This window comes from Schistocerca piceifrons, chromosome 8, assembly GCF_021461385.2.
Source record: "Schistocerca piceifrons isolate TAMUIC-IGC-003096 chromosome 8, iqSchPice1.1, whole genome shotgun sequence".
In the NCBI taxonomy this organism is placed as follows: Eukaryota; Metazoa; Arthropoda; class Insecta; order Orthoptera; family Acrididae; genus Schistocerca; species Schistocerca piceifrons.
Window position 1 is genome coordinate 466,335,808 of NC_060145.1, and position 21,138 is coordinate 466,356,945.

The 21,138-nt window shown below is 39.0% G+C and overlaps 1 protein-coding gene across 1 annotated transcript in view; it reads left to right on the plus strand.

Annotated features, from left to right (window-relative positions):
- Positions 1–20,382, plus strand: part of LOC124712462 (protein qui-1) — a 1,341,285-nt gene extending 1,320,903 nt beyond the window's left edge. The window contains exons 30-31 of the mRNA XM_047242758.1: positions 686–787; positions 20,135–20,382. Of these exons, the coding sequence (XP_047098714.1) occupies positions 686–787; positions 20,135–20,290 (258 nt within the window). The 3' untranslated portion in view covers positions 20,291–20,382. The remainder of the gene's footprint in view (positions 1–685; positions 788–20,134) is intronic.
- Positions 20,383–21,138: the final 756 nt, after the last annotated feature.

Genomic DNA, 21,138 nt, shown 5'->3' on the forward strand with positions numbered 1-21,138 from the left:
TCTGTCTCAATTGTGCCTTTTAATGTACTCGTATTACAGAAGCCATCACATTTTGTATAATTGTCAATTATTTATATTAAATTACAATATCATTTCTACCATGAAATTAGGAATGGAAAATTTTATATTGTTCATAGTATATGTGATAAGTAATGAGCTGAGTATATTTTAATAAAACTGTATAATCAAGTCTCCATATGAACTACTGTATTTTAACTGAATGTACTCGCATTACAGAAGCCATCACATTTTGTATAATCGTCAATTATTTATATTCAATTACAATATCATTTCTACCATGAAATTAGGAATGGAAAATTTTATATTGTTCATAGTATATGTGATAAGTAATGAGCTGAGTATATTTTAATAAAACTGTATAATCAAGTCTCCTCCATATGAACTACTGTATTTTTACTGAATTTCAATAGACTTAAAAAAGATCACTACCCTGCTGCATATTCTTTTCTACCCATGTTCAAACTGCCTGCTTATTGGTTATTCTCTGTTTTTGAGTTGAGAATGCATTGTACTTAGTTATTCTATGTTTTTGAGTTGAAAGTGCATAAGCAACATCTGAAAACATTGATGTGTACATATAGTAAAAATGTAAGATGATTACTTGTGACTAACAGTACACATAACATTAAGAATTGTACAGGAAGTCTTCTTTGTACTTTTTTAGTGTGTGGGACCTGAGCAGGCAGCGCTTGCCCAATCTCAGCATTTTGATCAGTTGGAAGCATTGTGGAATAAAAGGTCCCCACCAAGAAGACGTCACAATCAGGTGAGAGAATCTGAGTAATTATTTGAATCAACGAAACTGACAGAAAATCAGAATTGCAGTCCCTCACATTGAGGTTTTCTCTGAAAACTATCTCCAGACACTAAGGAATGCTCTCTGTTTAATCTCTTCAGCCTTTCTTTGTGTATTCCTAAAAATTTATACATAGCATTCAAGTCGTACACACAAATGTATCTCTTTATCTTTTCAACATGCCTTGTGACTAGTACAAAACTAAAAGCTTTGCATATGTCATCACAAGAGCATTACATTTGAAAGTACAGGATATACTCACCCCACACTATCCACAACAGTAACACACTACTATCATTCAAGTAATGGTATTTAAAATATGAGGGTGATTTTTACAATATACAAGAATTTTATGCTATATACTGACACAAATTGCCAGCCAGTTATCCATAGTGATCCTGTATCTTAACTGTGATCTGCAGTGCAACTCATATTAATTTCAATACTTTATTTTAATATGTCTACGATTCTGGGTGTCAGTCTTCATCAACTTTCTACACCATTTGATCCATCATTCTATATTAAACACACATAAGATAGAGAGGGATGGCAGTTATCCATTTATGGAGTTAAAAAGTCCTCAACATACAAATGGTTATCAAAGTTAAGGAAATGCCTGTATTCAAGAAAGTAAAATTTTTGAGAGGTAGTAGAATTCATCATTATGTGCTGCAACTGTTGTCTGTTATTGCAACGAAGTAGAATCAAGTTCATCCACTCATTTGGCATATAAATGGCTGCACACAAATCACTGAAATGCTTTTCCACTTTCTCCTCTCTTTCCCTGTTTATCAGAGTTCTTTTCATTTTCTTCAAAAGCTTACATTATTTGTATCCCAAATTTTGTAGAAGACCTTTGCACCAAACTATGATGTCCCTCTCAAACTCCCCAGAAGAATGTGATGTCTGTGGTTAAAATGCTTTTATACTTTCACTCATTCATATCTGTACCACATTTGATCTGATACTGTATTTTTTTTAGCAGCCACATGTACTATTAAATGCCAGATACATTGATATGTCAGTATAGAATTGCCACTGCCATTGAAACAGTTGCGGTGTGATATTCAGTCACTATCATTACGAAATATTCTTACAACTTTTTTAGAAATTAAACATACTGGTTTTCCTCATTTCTCTGTTCTTGAATAGAATACAGATTACAAGTGGGTGAAGGTATCACAAATTAGGATAATGGAAATTCTAAGGTGAAAAAAAAATTAAAAAATTACTAGGAAAGGCCAGGACTCAAAAGCAGGTAAATGATGACACATAAGCAAAAGGTACAATTAATGGTAGACATGCCCCCCTCCCCTCAACACACACACACGCACAGGGATAGACTGGTGGATGTCCATAAGCAGACTGTGCTGTGGCAACACTGTGGCGTTTGTGTATGAGCAGTTGTCTGGGTAGGCAGATATGTGACAAGAGGAGGAACATATTTCAGCATAAGAGGGGGAGACAGTAGTTCTCAGCAACAGGTGGTGAAATGTATATTCATCATGGTAAGAGCCACACAATTCAAGGAGGAGATTATGTTATTGTTTATAATAATTCCATAAAATGCATGTACGAGACTGGGAACCTTGTCCTCCACAACCTTCTTAACATAATCGAAGAAGACTGACTTAGTCTGCCTGGGAGTGCCACTATCCACCAGAGAACTCATCTACCTCCCCCCCCCCCCCCTCCCTTTCCTTTGTCCCCCATCTCCTGCCCCTCCTCTCCACAGTCATCATCCCATCTTTGCACCAAGAACTTACCGCTTAACTCAGAAAATTCCTTAATGTCTGGTAATAAAATACAGTAGATCCAAACATGCTCTCTGGATACCGAAAAGTGCCATTAACCTATCTTCAAAAACTAGTCTTTTACAGAAATCTCACTCTTCTTAAAATGACTCACCGTCAGCCTCAATCTCAAATTTAACAATACTGACATGTCAAGAACCAACTTTCCTTTATTGTTTCCTGTAGTGGAAGCATTTGCCCTTGAGAATTTTTCATTGGCCAATAGCTACAAACAATTTCAAAGTGGTACAAACACTGACAACTAGCTACAAATTTCAGAAATGTAAAATTGTGCACCTCTCAAAATTAAAAAATTAATATCCTGTGACTACAGTGTCAATAAGTCACTATTGGAATCAGTCAACTCATGTAAATATCTGGGTGTAACAAACTGGAGGGATATGAAATGGAATGATCACATAGGCTCAGTCATAAAGTAAGTGACAGACACCCGTTCATTGGCAGGCTATTCCAAAAATGCTGTCAGTCTACAAAGAAGACTGCTTACAAAGAACTTGTATGGTCCACTCTAGAATATTGCTCAAGTGTGTCTATGTGTACCAAACAGGACTGTCAAGGGATACTGGACATATACAAAGGAGGGCAGCATGTGTGGTCATGGGAGAACATCATGGACATGTTGGAAAAACTGAACAGGCACTCACACTTACAGGTAGAGGCAAAATGTTGTAACTTCCTTTGCATTCTCTATGCTTCTTTAATGGATACAGGAGAAAGGAACAGATGTGGCTTGTGAATAGAGAATTCAGGTAATAATTTATTTCATGTCTAATATCTAATAGTGAAAGTAATAAATAACTTTGTTTGCTGTAGTTGCAGCATCAGTTGCTAACAATAGATCTGAATGTTGAAACATATATGGATCAAAGGTTTATCAGTCCGTCTTCAATACAGTGACTATCCCATAGATCAGTCAGTCTTCAATACAGTGACTATCCCATAGATGATGAAACCTGACCGCTATGAAAATCTGTAAATGTTATTAAATGATGAACACACAAAATGGACACTGTACATCGATGTCTGAGCTTAAATAGAGCTACTGCTGGAGCTCCGGAGAGAGGGTGCTCACAAATCAGTGGCAGCAGCATAAGCGCTATGGCAGTACCCTCAAGCTGCAGTGGTGGCCAAAGGAAGTGCTGTGACGTAACTGACGGTCTACATATTTGAAAGTGTGGCCAACTGTATGGCAGCTAATGCTGCACAAACTACCCGATGAAAGCTTGCTTATAAAGTTTCAGGAACCAGCTTTGAGTGAGGAATCTAGGGATATGTCTGGACCATGAAGACAAGTTTCGTCTAATTATAGGTGCTCAGAGGCATTTAAGCAACCATTTTCCTCACACTCCATATTTGAATGAAACAGGAAGAAGTCCTAGTATCTGGTAGAGTGTGAGTGATTAAAATAATGCCTCAAAAGACAAAAACTATTCTAATTGTCAAGGGGGATGAAAATTGGGATAGATGACTGGAATTTGATAGTAGAAAAAGGAAATGAAGGAAAAATAATAGGAGAAAGTGGATTGAGGGGAAAGGAATGAAAGGGAAATAATCTGGTGGAACACTGCACAGAAAATTATTTGATCAATACTAACACTTGGTCTAAGAACCATGTAAGTTACTAATATGGACGAGAGCTGGAGACACCAAAAGGTTTCAGACAAGGTAAGAAAGAAATTTCAAAACCAGATATTAAACTAGAAACATTTGCAAGGACAGACATGAGGTCTGGCCATAATTCACTAGTTATAAACTGCAGATTAAAACTAAATAAACTCCACAAAGTTTTCAAATTAAGTAGATGGGACCTGGATAAACTGAAGGAATCAGAGGTCATTACAAGTTTCAGAGGCAGCATTTAACTGAAAAAAAGAGAAAATGTAAAAACATAGCAAACAAAGCAGGCAAAAATGTATATGGCATGAGAAGAAATCCAGAGCTATATAAACATACATTACTAGTGGCTATGCAAGGGAAAAGAACTTGAAGATGATGATATAAAAAGCACAGGGGAAGTAGATGAAGATGAGATGGGAGATATAATACTGTGAAAAGAATTAACTGATCTCTGAAAGCCATAAGTTGAAACAGGGCCCCTGGAGTCGTCATTGACACAATTTATGTACAGAACATGGAAAAACTGTTAGAAGCTGACCTCAGGGAGGAACAATTTGAATTCTGGGGAGATACTGAAACACATAAGGCAGTACTGACCTTAAGACTTATCTTTGAAGATATGTTGAAGAAAGCCAAACATGTATGTATAGCATTTGTAGATTTAGAGAAAGTTTTTGAATGTTAAGGGAGCAACCTCTTTGAAATTCTGAAGGTGGCAGAGATGGAATACAGGGAGAGGAAAGGCTATTTACAACTTGTACAGAAATCAGATTGTAGTTATAAGAGCCAAGGAACATGAAAGATAAGCATTAACTAGGAAGGCAGTGAGATAATGTTGCATCTCATCCTCAATGTATTCAGTTTGTACACTGAGGCAGTTGTGAAGGAAACCCAGAAAAAAATTGGAAAGGAATTTAAAGTTCACAGAGAAGAAATCAATTTTTTTGAGGATTTCCAGTGACATTGTAATTCTGTCAGGGATGAAAAGACCAATTAGGTGGAATGAATAGTATTTTGAAAAGAGGTTATAAGATTAATATCAATAAAAATAAAAGAGGGATAATGGAATGTTCAAATCTCTAAACAATGACACTTATTTCACATCCAACAAAATCATACTCAAAAACTTACAAAATAGACTTCTTCAGTATGCAGACTGAGAGTTATGAGAAGAACTAGTTGGATTTAATAAAGGAAGAGGGACTAGAGATCAAATTAATTACCAACATCCAATGGATTATGGAAAAGGCAAGAGATTCTGGAAAGATATATATTTCTGCTTTATTCATTATGCTAAAGCCTTTGACTGTGTTGACCATAATAAATCATGGAAAGTACTCAAAAACATGTGAGTATCAGATCACCTCATTGACCTCACAAAAAATCTACATCTGACCAAGAAGCCATGGTGAGAACCATATGTGGAGTAACTAAATGGGTCAGGATTCAGAAAGGAGTGCAGCAAGGCTGCATACTGTCATTATTTATTCAGTATATATCCAGAGCACATTATGAGGAATGCCTGGTTACCTGAAGAAGAAACCAGAATTAATATAGCTAGGATGAATATAAGTAACCCTAGATATGGAGATGATTCCATAATGATGGTAAAAAGTGAAGAGGAGTTAAAGATTCTATTACTAAAAGTGAAAGAAGAAAGTGCTGAGGTCTAGTGCTGTATGTCAAGAAAATTAAAATTATGGCAACTACATCTGCCTCTTCATGGCATACAGGAAGAGAAACAATGAATGTGATTTCTATGTTCAATTGTCTCGGCTGCCAGATTTTTGCTGCTGGTGACTGTGGTCACAAAATTGAGAGATACTTGTTACTGGGTAGAAAGACAACTCCAACCTTACAGTGTTTGAGAAGTAGAGACATAACTTTAACAACTGGGATCGATACAGTAAGGGCTATTGTCTTTCCAGTTGTGATGCAAAGATGTGAGACAGGGCCACAAGAGAGAATGAATGGCATAGAGTAGACACCTTTGAATTGTGGTGCTGGAGGAAACTCCTTAAAGTTCCATGGAACACAGAGATAATGAATACATTAGTATTATAGCAAATAAAACTGATTCCTCTGTGGAAGATCTTATACTGAAACAAAACCTGATGTGTATTAGGAGCATTATGAGTAGACATGATTCACTGGAAAAGACATTGATGCTATGGAAGATCAAAGGCACAGGGAGAAGACAGCAGCAAAGGATGAGGTGGACGGATGGCATCACAGAAATCATGGATTCAAACCTGTAAAGTCTACAGGAGAAAATTCAGGACAGAAGAAATTGGCATGCTTTAGTTCATAGTGTCATGGAGAGGGAATAAAATCACATGTGCAGAGCACATTACAGTGATGAACCAAAAAATTATGACCACCTGCTTAACAGCTTGTTTGTCCTTCTTTGGGACAAAATACATCACTGATTCTGCATATGATGTATCTTCCAGTTTGTTGGTAGGTTTGTGGAGGTATGTGGCATTAGATATCTATGCACAGGTAATGTAATTCACTTAAGTAACGGGTCGCTAATTTGTGTAGACTTTGATGGCTCCCAGTAGCAAGCCAGATGGGTTCCATAGGATAAATGAAGGGCTTATTTCAATAGTGGTACAAGTCCATTACCTCCACTTTTCTGCCTATAATGCTTCTGAAATTAATGATCCAAACAAACAGAAAGAAAGGTTCATCTCTAGCAAGAAGCGATATGCTTGAATATTTCAGGTATCACAGCTGCAGATTTTTCAGCGCTCATTTACCTTTAGGACTCTGTATCTCAATATGAACAAAAATTGACTTGTACCACTATTGAAATAAGCCCTTCAAATATCAGGTGAATTTGGTCATTGAGACATCAACATGAGTTCACCGTAATACTCTTCAAACCACTGTCGTACGGTTCTGGCTCTGAGACATGGACAATTATACTGCTGAAAAATTACATGGCCATCAGGGAAGACATCAAGCAATGTGATTCACAGTTGTCAAGAGTGTCTTTGATTACTACCACAGGTCTCATGCAAGCACAAGAGAACGTCTTCCATAGAATAATGCTGCTACCACTAGCATGCGTCTGTAGAATGCTGCACCTATCAAGCCGCCGTTCATCTCGGTGACGGCTTTTGTGGAGATGACCATTGATATGGTCTGGTGTAGCAAAAATGTGGTTCCCTCAAAGAGCTGGCACATTTCTGTTGACTGACAGTTGAATCCTGATGGTCTCGTGTCTGCTGCAATCGTAATGATGTCCCTATGCCCACTGCAATCGTAACTGATGATGTTGTCGGGTCAATGTGTGAAAACGTAGGGGTAGTGTGCTGTGGAGCTCCATGTTCAACAATGTACGAATGGTGTGCTCCAAAATGCTTATGCACACACCACATTATGTTCTTTTGGCATAGATGCCACAGATCATCATCTATCCTACCTTACAGAGCAAACAAGCATCCGAACCACATGTTCTGTGTAAAGTCATGGACATCCAACCATTAAGCACCTAGTGGTAGTTTCACTGTTCTTCTACCTCTTTCTGTAGGTGCTCATGACAGTAGTATGTGAATGTTTGACCAGCTTCGCTGCTTTTGAGATACTAGTTCACAGGCTAAGCATAATAATACCCTCCCTTTGTCAAAGTCTTTTTTCGTAATGGATTTCCCCATTTGCGGCCAATATCTTCACTAGGGTGATCCCCTGTCCATATATGCTTCACTTACACACTTTTGTTACCACATCATGTGCCCACAATGCCACCATGTGGCATCCAATGTCGGTGGGCAGTGGTCATTATTTTTTGGCTGACCAGTGTACATTGGAAAGTAAGACACTAAAACCAGTAGATGAACTTTTGCTGTTTGGGCAGGATATTAAATGCTGTCTGTCAATAACAAGAAAACTGTTTAAAATGAAGTGATTTGGTAATATCAAATATAAATTTAAGTGTTGGAAAGTTTTTCTGAAAGTGTTTGTCTACACTTTATACTTGTGTTAAAATGAAATGTGGAATGTAAACAGCTCAGACAAGAAAAGAAAGTAACTTTTGAAATGTGATGAATGATAAAGATTAGATAGATAAACCATGTAAACAATGAGGAGATATGGTCAACACAATTTGACGAACAGAAAGGATCAGTGGACAGGACACATACTCAGACATTACCCCAGGCAACAAAACTCAAAAAAATTCATGTAGTTGCAAATTTTTGTAGAGTGGGGGCTAAGGGGAGTGGGACGGTGGTAGGGTCATACTAATAATCCTGACCAATGGGGTGTGAGAAGTTGAGATACACTAAATTTTGTACAAAAAAAAAGAAAAAGTCTCAGTCATTTGTTGTCTAGGACTAATAGTTTTTTTTTTGTTGCAGGGAATGGAAAAACAGATCATTCAGAATAGTGTTTTAATGTTGTTGTTGTTGTTGTTGTTGTCTTCAGTCCTGAGACTGGTTTGATGTAGCTCTCCATGCTACTCTATCCTGTGCAAGCTTCTTCATCTCCCCGTACTTACTGCAACCTACATCCTTCTGAATCTGCTTAGTGTATTCATCTCTTGGTCTCCCTCTACGATTTTTACCCTCCACGCTGCCCTCCAATTTGTTATCCCTTGATGCCTCAGAACATGCCCTACCAACCGGTCCCTTCTTCTAGTCAAGTTGTGCCACAAACTCCTCTTCTCCTCAATTCTATTCAATACCTTCTCATTAGTTATGTGCTCTACCCATCTAATCTTCGGCATTCTTCTGTAGCACCACATTTTGAAAGCTTCTATTCTCTTCTTGTCCAAACTATTTATCGTCCATGTTTCACTTCCATACATGGCTACACTCCATACAAATACTTTCAGAAACAACTTCCTGACACTTAAATCTATACTCGATGATAACAAATTTCTCTTCTTCAGAAACACTTTCCTTGCCATTGCCAGTCTACATTTTATATCCTATCTACTTCGACCATCATCAGTTATTTTGCTCCCCAAATAGCAAAGCTCCTTTATTACTTTAAGTGTCTCATTTCCTAATCTAATTCCCTCAGCATCACCTGACTTAATTCGACTACATTCCATTATCCTCATTTTGCTTTTGATGTTCATCTTATATCCTCCTTTCAAGCACTGTCCATTCCGTTCTACAGCTCTTCCAAGTCCTTTGCTGTCTCTGACAGAATTACAATGTTATTGGCGAACCTCAAAGTTTTTTCTTCTTCTCCATGAATTTTAATACCTACTTCGAATTTTTCTTTTGTTTCCTTTACTGCTTGCTCAATATACAGATTGAATAACATTGGGGACAGGCTACACTCCCTTCCCAACCACTGCTTCCCTTTCATACCCCTCGACTCTTATGACTGCCACCTGGTTTCTGTACAAATTGTAAATAGCCTTTCGCTCACTGTATTTTACCCCTGCCACCTTTAGAATTTGAAAGAGAGTATTCCAGTCAACATTGTCAAAAGCTTTCTTTAAGTCCACAAATGCTAGAAATGTAGGTTTGCCTTTCCTTAATCTATTTTCTAAGATAAGTCGTAGGGTCAGTATTGACTCACGCGTTCCAACATTTCTGCGGAATCCAAACTGAACTTCGCCGAGGTCGGCTTCTACCAGTTTTTCCATTCGTCTGTAAAGCATTCGCATTAGTATTTAGCAGCTGTGACTTATTAAACTGATAGTTCGATAGTTTTCACATCTGTCAACACCTGCTTTCTTTGGGATTGGAATTATTATATTCTTCTTGAAGTCTGAGGGTATTTCACCTGTCTCATACATCTTGCTCACCAGATGGTCGAGGTTTGTCAGGACTGGCTCTCCCAAGGCCGTCAGTAGTTCTAATGGAATGTTGTCTACTCCCGGGGCCTTGTTTCGACTCAGGTCTTTCAGTGCTCTGTCAAACTCTTCATGCAGTATCGTATCTCCCACTTCATCTTCATCTACATCCTCTTCCATTTCCATAATAGATCCTCTATATACTTCTTCCACCTTTCTGCTTTCCCTTCTTTGCTTAGAACTGGGTTTCCATCTGAGCTCTTGATATTCATACAAGTGGCTCTCTTTTCTCCAAAGGTCTCTCTAATTTTCCTGTGGGCAGTATCTATCTTACCCCTAGTGAGATAAGCCTCTACATCCTTACATTTGTCCTCTAGCCATCCCTGCTTAGCCATTTTGCACTTCCTGTCGATCACATTTTTGAGACGTTTGTATTCCTTTTTGCCTGCTTCATTTACTGCATTTTTATATTTTCTCCTTTCATCAATGAAATTCAGTATTTCTTCTGTCACCCAAGGATTTCTACTAGCCCTCATCTTTTTACCTACTTGATCCTCTGCTGCCTTCACTACTTCATCCCCCAGAGCTACCCATTCTTCATCTACTGTATTTCTTTCCCCCATTCCTGTCAATTGTTCCCTTATGCTCTCCCTGAAACTCTGTACAACCTCTGGTTCTTTCAGTTTATCCAGGTCCCATCTCCTTAAATTCCCACCTTTTTGCAATTTCTTCCATTTTAATCTACAGTTCATAACCAATAGATTGAGAGTCCACATCTGCCCCTGGAAATGTCTTACAATTTAAAACCTGGTTCCTAAATCTCTGTCTTACCATTATATAAATCTATCTGATACCTTCTAGTATTTCCAGGATTCTTCCATGTATACAACCTCCTTTTATGATTCTTGAACCAAGTGTTAGCTATGATTAAGTTATGCTGTGTGCAAAATTCTACCAGCCGGCTTCCTCTTTCATTCCCCCCCCCCCCCCCCCCCTCAGTCCATATTCACCCACTATGTTTCCTTCTCTCCCTTTTCCTACTCTCGAATTCCAGTCACCCATGACTATTAAACTTTTGTCTCCCTTCACTACCTGAATAATTTCTTTTATTTCATCATACATTTCATCAATCTCTCCGTTATCTGCAGAGCTAGGTGGCATACAAACTTGTACTACTGTAGTAGGCATGGGCTTTGTGTCAATCTTGGCCACAATAATGCGTTCACTATGCTGTTGGTAGTAGCTTACCCGCACTCCTATTTTTTTTATTCATTATTAAACCTACTCCTGCATTACCCCTATTTGATTTTGTATTTAGAACCCTGTATTCACCTGACTAAAACTCTTGTTCCTTCTGCCACCGAACTTCACTAATTCCCACTATATCTAACTTAAACCTATCCATTTCCCTTTTAAAATTTTCTAACCTACCTGCTCGATTAAGGGATCTGGCATTCCACGCTCCGATCCGTAGAACGCCAGTTTTCTTTCTCCTGATAACGACGTCCTCTTGAGTAGTCCCCGCCCGGAGATCCAAATGGGGGACTATTTTACCTCCGGAATATTTTACCCAAGAGGACGCCATCATCATTTAACCATACAATAAAGCTGCATGCTCTCGGGAAAAATTACGACTGTAGTTTCCCCTTGCTTTCAGCCGTTCGCAGTACCAGCACAGTAAGGCCGTTTAGGTTAGTGTTGCAAGGCCAGATCAGTCAATCATCCAGACTGTTGCCCCTGCAACTACTGAAAAGGCTGCTGCCATTCCTCAGGAACCACATGTTTTTCTGGCCTCTCAACAGATACCCCTCCATTGTGGTTGCACCTACGGTACGGCCATCTGTATCGCTGAGGCACGCAAGCCTCCCCACCAACGGCAAGGTCCACGGTTCATGGGGGTAGAGTGCTTTAATAGTGTAAAATTAATTGGTAGATGAGATGGTTTAAGGACAAATATTAAATGTGTGTATCTCATCTATCTACAGTAGAAGTGTATTAAAGGTTAAATTGTGTGTTCTGGAGCTGTCGTGGGCTGGAAGGGGAAGGTGGGGAGGGGGTTGAAGGTTAGGGTAAGGGTAAGGGTAAATATGCAAGGGCAGGTAGGTCACCAGACTGTGCTCATGCATTCCCCTCCTTCATAGGTGTGCATAGTAAAGAGGGATCAGGCAACTCCCCACTCTCTCTACCACAGTACATAACAAGAAACAGCTGAAGGCCATTATTGACCCTCCTGCAGTTTGAGTTACAAATCACTGACAACACAGTGCATTAACAGTACATGGACTACAGGCATGGTTTACTGCTAATCATAACACAAGAAACACGCAACAGACTCTATGTAAATTTGTGCACACCGTTCTACGGTGCTAGAGGAAAGATTGATCCTTAGTCACCCTGTACCGCAGTTGTGTTCTTGTGGGAGAGGGTACTTCTGATACCACAGTTGCTGCTTGGTTTTCAGTTTGGACAGATTACAAAAAAAATGGTTCAAATGGCTCTGAGCACTATGCGACTCAACTGCTGAGGTCATCAGTCGCCTAGAACTTAAAACTAATTAAACCTAACTAACCTAAGGACAGCACACAACACCCAGCCATCACGAGGCAGAGAAAATCCCTGACCCCGCCGGGAATCGAACCCGGGAACCCGGGCGTGGGAAGCGAGAACGCTACCGCACGACCACGAGATGCGGGCGACAGATTACACTTCCAGAGCATTTCCTGTCCAGTTCTCCTATATGAGTAGGCAAAATAACTTCACTGAACTCCATGTTTATATAATTTAATTATTTTCTGTTTATTATGTTGGTACTTACTTCCAGTTGCTTAGTGAACTGTTATGTAAAATATGTTCCTATAAACAATGGCTGCAAAGAGCTTAATATTTAAGTGTGTAGTTGTCAGTGACCCTTGAAATGTTGATGGGAAAGTTATTGGATTCATGAATTTTGTAATTCGTCACCAGTTTTGTAAAGGCTCATCGTACTGCTATGGAGGGCGAATTGCCGCTGTTATGGTAGGTCGAGTTTGTGAATTGGCTTCCGGTGCAGTACACCACTAAGAAAATGTCTCCCTGCCATTATTACACAGCTGTGCCCCAGAGTCCGATAACAGGATAGAAGAACAAAGATTCTGCAATACTCCTAGTAACAAAGTCACACAAATGAGTTAGAAAGGTTTACTTATCTTTGTGAGTTGGTGAATAATGAAGTCTGCAAACTGCATGTAAGACAACACAAAAAAGGCCCTCAATGGCTAAGTGCAAATAATCACAGGTAAACTTCACAGAACATAGCAAATGCAATTTACAACAATGATCTGGTCACTTCTAAGAGTTCACTAAATGACATTCCCAGTCTAAAGTCAGCTCTGGATGATGATCTATAACCAAGTGGGTGAGAGGTGCTCTTCTATCTTCCAAGTAGGCTACTGCCCGTTGTCATCCAGTCAATAGCAGACTGTACTCGGCCGGCAATTGGCCGAGGCGAAGTCAATATCTTCATCTTCAGCACTGCCCGTGGTGCTGGTGGAACTTGCGCAAGTGATAAGTTTCTATGGCACTTGGCACCAGCTCGTATCTTTGCACCTGTGGTGCTTTTTCCGTGGCTGTGTCTTGTTCAGATGACACAGCAGTGAATGTGGCACCCTCTTGCTGCCTGTTGTGAACATATTGCAAAACCATGTAACTGTATTGTAGTCACTTGGCGTGAATTAATGAATAACCAGAAAGATACGGCACTTCTCTCACCTTTAATTGAGTTACTAATAAAAATCATAAATCTATTCCATTGTGAAATTGCTGGCTTTTATAGAGTGGGTTGTGGGTTGCACTGAATGGAGCCACTTACCATACATCAACAGTAGATTTTGTAAAGTGTGAATATGTCTGATGAAATGGTACTGATTATGTTCATATCTAGAACAGTAATCTGCTGTAACACACTGCTTGACTCATGTTAAAATACGTTAAGTTGCATAGCATCTAGGCTACCTACTTCTGTCACAGGGAGAGCCAATTTAGGCCTCTGGGGCTCTTCAGGTGGTGGGAGACCTGAGGCTGTGGTGATGCATTTGATACTTCTGATAGTGTGAAAAGTGATCCAGTCATTGGTAGTGGAGACAATGAAATCAAAATTTTTGAATACATATTGACAGCATATTACACTTAGAGCAGGCTGTTCAGTATGGCAGAGTGTTAACAGCTCCAGTTAATGAGAAATTTTACATAAAAGCTAACTTAACAATGGCAAATAAGTACTAGCCTACTGAACTGTAAATACTAGCTCAGTGTTGTTTTGTCTCAACAAGAAATGCTGGGGATGTCTAATCTGTCTGTGAACGGTTGCATTTCCTGGAACAAGTACTGTATGGGTGACTAATAAAAAATTTTCCCTCTAACAGTATGGAGCAGTTTGCAAAGATTCCTTAGATTCTGTTCAAATGTGTTTCTTGAATTAGAATTATTAGTAACTCATATATGTATTCCATGTAGTGTTAACACACTTAGTGGAAAATAAACATCCCCTGAGTGTGACTGTGCACTGCATCACTATGGGGAACACTGTGAAAGAGTTGGTAAACTTTGTAGGAAACCCAACAGTGGAAAATCCAGGATGGAATGTAACAATATTATGAGAAGGAAGGCAATAGACACACACACACACACACACACACACACACACACACACACACACACACACACACACACACGGCTGCAGTCTCAGGCAACTGCACCACACTCAGATTCAGTTGGTTGAGACTGCAGTCGTGTTTGAGTTGCATTTCTGTGTGTCTGTGTGTGTGTGTGTGTGTGTGTGTCTATTGTTGACAAAGGCCAATGGCCAAAAGCTTTAATTGTGAGAGTCTTTTTGTTGTGCCTATCTGCGATTCGGCATCTCCACTATTTGTGGAAAACCCTGTAGTTACTACTTGTGATGTAGTATGGTGTAGAGAGTGGGGTCGTGCCAACTTGCTCTTCAGTTTGTGGCTCTATGAAGGAAGGAAGTGCATGACCACAATCTAGTAACCTACCTTCCCTCATGCGTCGACCCTCCAATGCCAACCCCTCCAGCCCATGACACACACAGAATACAATTTATCTCTAAATAAGGCTCTACTGTACTTACATGAGATGCACACATACAATACTTTTTCTTAACCCACTTCATTTAACAATAAACATTAGTCTTTATCATTTAAGTGCTATTTTTAATAATCTGTGCTTTTTCTGGTTCCTACAACAGCTATTGGTCCTGCACACAAATTAAATAGGAAATTTAATGTACTTTAATTTTATACTGAGAAACGTTTGTACTGGAAGCCGAGGTTTTCGAGTTGTTCAAGAAAAGCAAAATAAGGTTACCTTTTAACGCCTCCTCCTCCTCCTCACACCTACACCTCACCAGTTTGGATGTTTACTATGTTTTCATGGCACTCCCTCAAGCCACAGGAGAGAGAAAATAATAAAATAAATAAAAACACTAGCCACAATGCAAATTTTTTCCCCTAATTTTCCTTCATTGGCTGATCATCAAGAAATCATCAAGTTGGTAATGGAGAGAAGTGTGGGATAGAGTGGCATACAATATAGCAGACTAAGGATTGACTGGAGAAAGGAGTTTCAGATGGGTCTAGGTTGCAGTTGACTGATCATCAAGGAATCGTCAATTTCGTAATGGAGGGAAGTATGGGGACAGTGGCAAAAATTATTATGTGTTCCATTACCACCAGTTTCTTAGTTTCTCATTGTGGATAATTCTTTCCTATACACTGTTACTCTGATTCTTCCTATACCTATGGCTGTGCTGCCATGAGACACCACCTATTCCACTGTCATTTTAATACAAGCCTTATTGTCTCATTCATATTCTGCTTAACCAACCACATTGTCTCTCATAATTATTTCTCCATCAGTCTTGAAACAAATCTTCATATGCCGTGTTTATGGATCACCTTGACGAATCCTTCATGTCCATCCAACACCATTAACCCCCTTGTATTGCTCAGCATCATTAATGATGACTACATAAACAGGAGCCACAACAAGAGAAGCCTTTGCTCTGCTTCAATCTGCCCCCAAAAACTGCTTGATTAAGTGCTTATTATTCAATGAGCTAGTTACCTGGATATCAATTTCCTGTTCTGTGATGGCTCTCAAAAACACTTTGTCCATATAAAATATGACAGTTGACAGAAAAGTAATGCCTCCACCTTCGTAACTCTTCAACAGTTGGCAGCATTGGTGTGCGGCAGGTACTGGCTTGTTCCGTAGCCTCTTCTCTACAGCTCCAGTTGGCGAGAAGCCTCAGCATTGAACGGCTGTGTTGTTACAGTGTAAAGTATGGAATCCTGCGCAAACAGTCGGTCAATGCGATTTAAGCAATGTGCAGTCATTGAATTCTTGAGAGCGGAAGGTGTCACCCAAAAGGAGATTCATCAGAGAATGAAAGCAGTTTATGGTGACTATGTTGACGTTAGTACTGTGCATCTTCATTCTCATAATGTGAGAGGAGTGCCTGGTAAATTTCAAGTCTGTGCACTTTCATTTCAGGGATCAGCATCCAGGGTACCCATCATGCATAGATCTTCTGATAGCCAAGCAAAGCAATAATGTGACCCACATGTTCTAGGGAAATGCCAATTCTGCTTGCAGTTTTTCCCTGAGTGATACGACAATCATCCTGAATCAATCTGTCAACATTTTACTTGTGAAACTCTGTGGTTGCTGTCACAGGATGTCCAACTCTTATTTGTCATGCAGGTCGGATGTTCCTGCCGCAACATCTTTAAACTTGCTCACCCAATGACACATAGTATTCACATCAAATTGCTTTCATTCTCTTTGGGGTGACACCTTCTGCCGTCAAAAATTCAATGACTGCATGTTGCTTGAATCACATTGACCGACCGTCTGCACAGGGTTCCATACTTTACACTGTAAAAACACAACTGTTCAATGCTAAGGCTTCCTGTCAACTGGACCTGTAGAGAAGAGGCTACAAAACAAGCCAGTACCTGCCGCATACCAATGCTGCCAAATGTTGAAGAGTTACGAAGGTGGAGGCATTACTTTTCAGTCAACCCTCATATATCAACATCCACAATGAAGGTTATTTTATTTTAAACATCAGAAAGACCCTTTCCAGCAACCTTGGTACCTGTGGGTGCCAGATTTCTAGGCTAAAATTATTTAATTGGATAGATAAAAAATCTACTCACCAAGCGGCGCCAGAACACACTCATAAAAGACTGTTGTGTTTGGCAATCTTTTGGAGCCAGTGGCTCCTTCTTCAGACAGAAGGGTGTAGAAAAAGCACTGGAGAGGTCTAGAAAAAGTGGTAGATTGAGAGAAAGTCAACCAGAACCATGGGTCAGAGGAGGCTTACCATACGGGATGAGAAGGAAAGACTGATTGTTGGGGATGGCATCGAACGAGATTTTCCGAAGCAGTCCCTAACAATCAGTCCCATTCTCATCCCATACAGCAAGTCTACCCTGACCCATGGTTCTGGGTGACTTTCCCAAAATCTACCCCTTTTCCTAGACCTCTCCAGTCCCTTTTTCCTTTGCCCTTCTTCCTTCCCCTTCAACTCTTCTGCATGAAGGAGCTACTAGCTCCGAAAGCTTGCCAATCACAACAGTCTTATGTGTGTGTTCTGCCACTGCTTGGTGAGTAGCTTTTTTATCTATCCAGTTAAATAATTTATTTTCATCGTTAGATTTCTAGGGTAAGCTGTACAGCTATCCGTAATTAAACAACAACATAGCCACAGTGTCTGTATACAGATGGTATCATGTGCAACTAGTCCACAACAGTTCCCCTGCTTCAACAAGTGTTTCATTTCTCTGTCCTTCTTCCCCTGTCTCCATAACAATAGTTCATTTAACCTAGACAGATGGGAATGGTGCTCTCCAGCACATACTCTTTTCTGGCAATATCCCTTCCCCCAAATCTTTACTAGGCTCATGTGTACCACCCCAGTTTCTCATGGATTAGATGTACAGACCCTTTACATCCAGTATTTGAGAATAAGAACACTTAGCAAATTCTAGCAAATTTTACACATAATTTCAAAACTTTTTCTCACTTTCATGCTTAATGTCAAGTCAACACGTTAACTAATTTGTAAAGTTATCAGAAGATCAAAACTATTTAATACGTGGGAGTTCAATACTTGAACGAAGCCGGGGTTTATTAGTACAAAACTAAGCCACAAAGACAGGTTGTGCATCTACCACTGCATGTCATGTTGCAGATTTTCAGCAATTAATATGTTCCATCACTTCATTATTAAATTTCTTACTCAGGAACAATTTTGCAGACGTTCTTACATTGTAAATTACTTAGTATTCTCACCAATAGCTAATAACATTATGTTTTGTGATATTTGCTTTTCTCTGACACAGACTTTTTGCAACATTAGGGGCTACTTATATTTACAATGAAAAATTTGCCATTTACAATAAGCTCCAACAATTGGAAAAAAAATATTCATATTCAGTTAGTATTGTTTTAAAATTATAATGGTTCATTTGTATGCCACTGAACAATGACATACCCAGTAACTGCACATTTTTACCTTACATTATAAACATTCACATTGTAATTATATTAGGATTAAAGGATACCACTCACTGAAAAGGAGAAGTTGTGTTGTCAATCGGCATACACAAAAGAAAGAAAACTTTTACACTAGCTCATCAAAGACAAGTTTTTTTTCCCCCTTTTGTGCATGCCTATCGATAACTCAATGCTTCCACTTTTCAGTGTGTGGGTCTCCTTGAGTCGTAAAGTATTTACATGCTACAAGATTTATAATGTTCAAACAGTCGAAAATCCAGGATGGAACAATGACAATTTATAATGTTCACATTTACATAAAGGAAATTAAAAGCAGGAAATGTTCCTCTCTTTTATACCAAAAGAGTTATCCCACTACCCACCAGCCCATTAAAATATCAAAATTCCAAAGAGACAAGCTTTTCATTATGAAGTATGGATGTACCATGTATTTTACTAGTACAAAGTATAATACTAAACATTATTACCTAAGAGAGTCAATTACATTTCACCCTTCACCAATGAGATAAGTGGCACGTTGAAGTGGTATGTATGCATAAGTCAGTCATATAGAATCATCATAGTAAACTGGGTCAACGTGGAGGTAACCATGACTGGACTATGAATGAAGTTGCCTAATTTGTTGATGTATCAATGTGTCTGCAAGGAATGCAGGTCCATCTCAACCAGTTTCTGAGTAAACACTGCTGAGGGAATAGCTTGCAATGGGCATTTGAAGTCTGCTACCTGGCAGAGGGCTACTGCTCACAATGCCATGTAAAGCTGCACATGTTCAGAAGACCAAACCATACATGAACTGTATAATAGGCATGTAGTGTGATTCAACAGGTCATGACTGTTGCCTCATTTCAAATGATGAAAGGTTCAGAGTGCAGTGACAGCCCAGTGAGGTATTTAATACACAGTATGCACATGGTGTACTTCAGACCAGAGTAGCGCACGTACTGCACAATGTTTTTAGTGAAAGAGCCTCCAAGGCACACATACAACCCATCTTCCCAACTTCATTTCTATTAGTACCATTCTCATACTTTCTAAATTCTACGCTAATATGCCTTGGTTGACTGTTACTTCTAGGAGAAAGGATTGTAGTGGTAAAATCTGCAATTTATTTCCTTAGTAAATCTTATACTCTTCCGTGCAGCGAACACCAATCAGAAACTCCTGGACAGAAAATTGACCATGGCCTAAAGTAAATCTGCTGTGTAATGTAATGTTCTATCAGGAACTGTAAATAATATTTATATTAATGTAAAGAGAATGAGTGACTTTAAACCAAATACGGTCACCCAACCCCTACAGCACAGTCCACTCCCTATCAGAGATTTTCCTTCCAAATAAGTGGAAGTCTGTACCACTGAAATTTTTTTTGTAACATCTACAGTTGAGTAAGGCATATGGAGAAATTGTTTAATAACATTTGCCCGTGTTTGTGTTAAGAGTGTTTCTTCCGTTTGTCATCTGCAATGATAGTTCATTTCTGCAGCCTTGTAATATAACTGAAATAATAACAGTCGCAATTATTAATGATATTTTCTTATTTTTCAGTCCTTGTCCAAGCAGAACTCTCGCTCAAGTCGGAGAGACTCTTCAGACAACGATGAACGAACCCCGGGTGAGGAGATTGTAGGTGCGTTTGGAGATAACGAAAAGTCGACTGCAGTTAGAGATCCACGTCTCACCCAGTCGTGTATCACCCAATGACAGTGGTTTTGGGGTTCCTTTTAGTGAACCCTACCATAGTATATGCATAGACATTAATCAGCTAGTCAGAAAAATCCTGTATTTTGCATGTATCAAATGTGTACATTTTTTTGTTTTTAGTTTTCATTTAAATACATTTTCATGTATATTTTGTTGATGCACTATTTTATTCATTTTATTGCACTTTACTTGCATGTCTGTTCTTTGTTCCAAGAAATGTGTGATGCACTCTAATACTATGTCCTATCTAGTAACACTAAGACAGTACACAAAGATAAACATGGCATTCTTCTGAAGCAATTGTGTTTATCCATATAGTATGCAGGAGATGTAGATAATAGATGGAAACTTGAAAAGTATGTAGTTACAAAGAAAAACATCATTACTCACAACAAAAAGAAAGCAACAGCCGAACAGACAACACAGCTTTTCTGTAGGACTTTTTTTTTCTTCATACTTTTCAGCAGAAAAAAGATATGGTGGTCTATAGAGTAGTTTTCTCTTAAGTCATTATTTCAGACTGTGGGTTCATAACAGTATTCCATTCCAGTCTTTTTTAAGTTATGTGAACACATTCTTTCATTTGCTCTGTTAACAAATTTTGAGTGACTCCTCAGGAACTTTTCATCAGTTACATTTTATACTCAAATAACTTCTGAAATCATACCTGAGCACTCATTGTCATGTTTGGCACAACCATATGTAGACTGATATGTAATCTTTTCAGTCTGTAACTTTCCATATTCACGGCAGAGAGAACCTTGCTGTACTGAGGTTCTTGTGGAACAGCTATTTCTCAACAAAAGAGCAACCTCAAGATACTGCTACTTTGCATTTTGTGTGTTTCT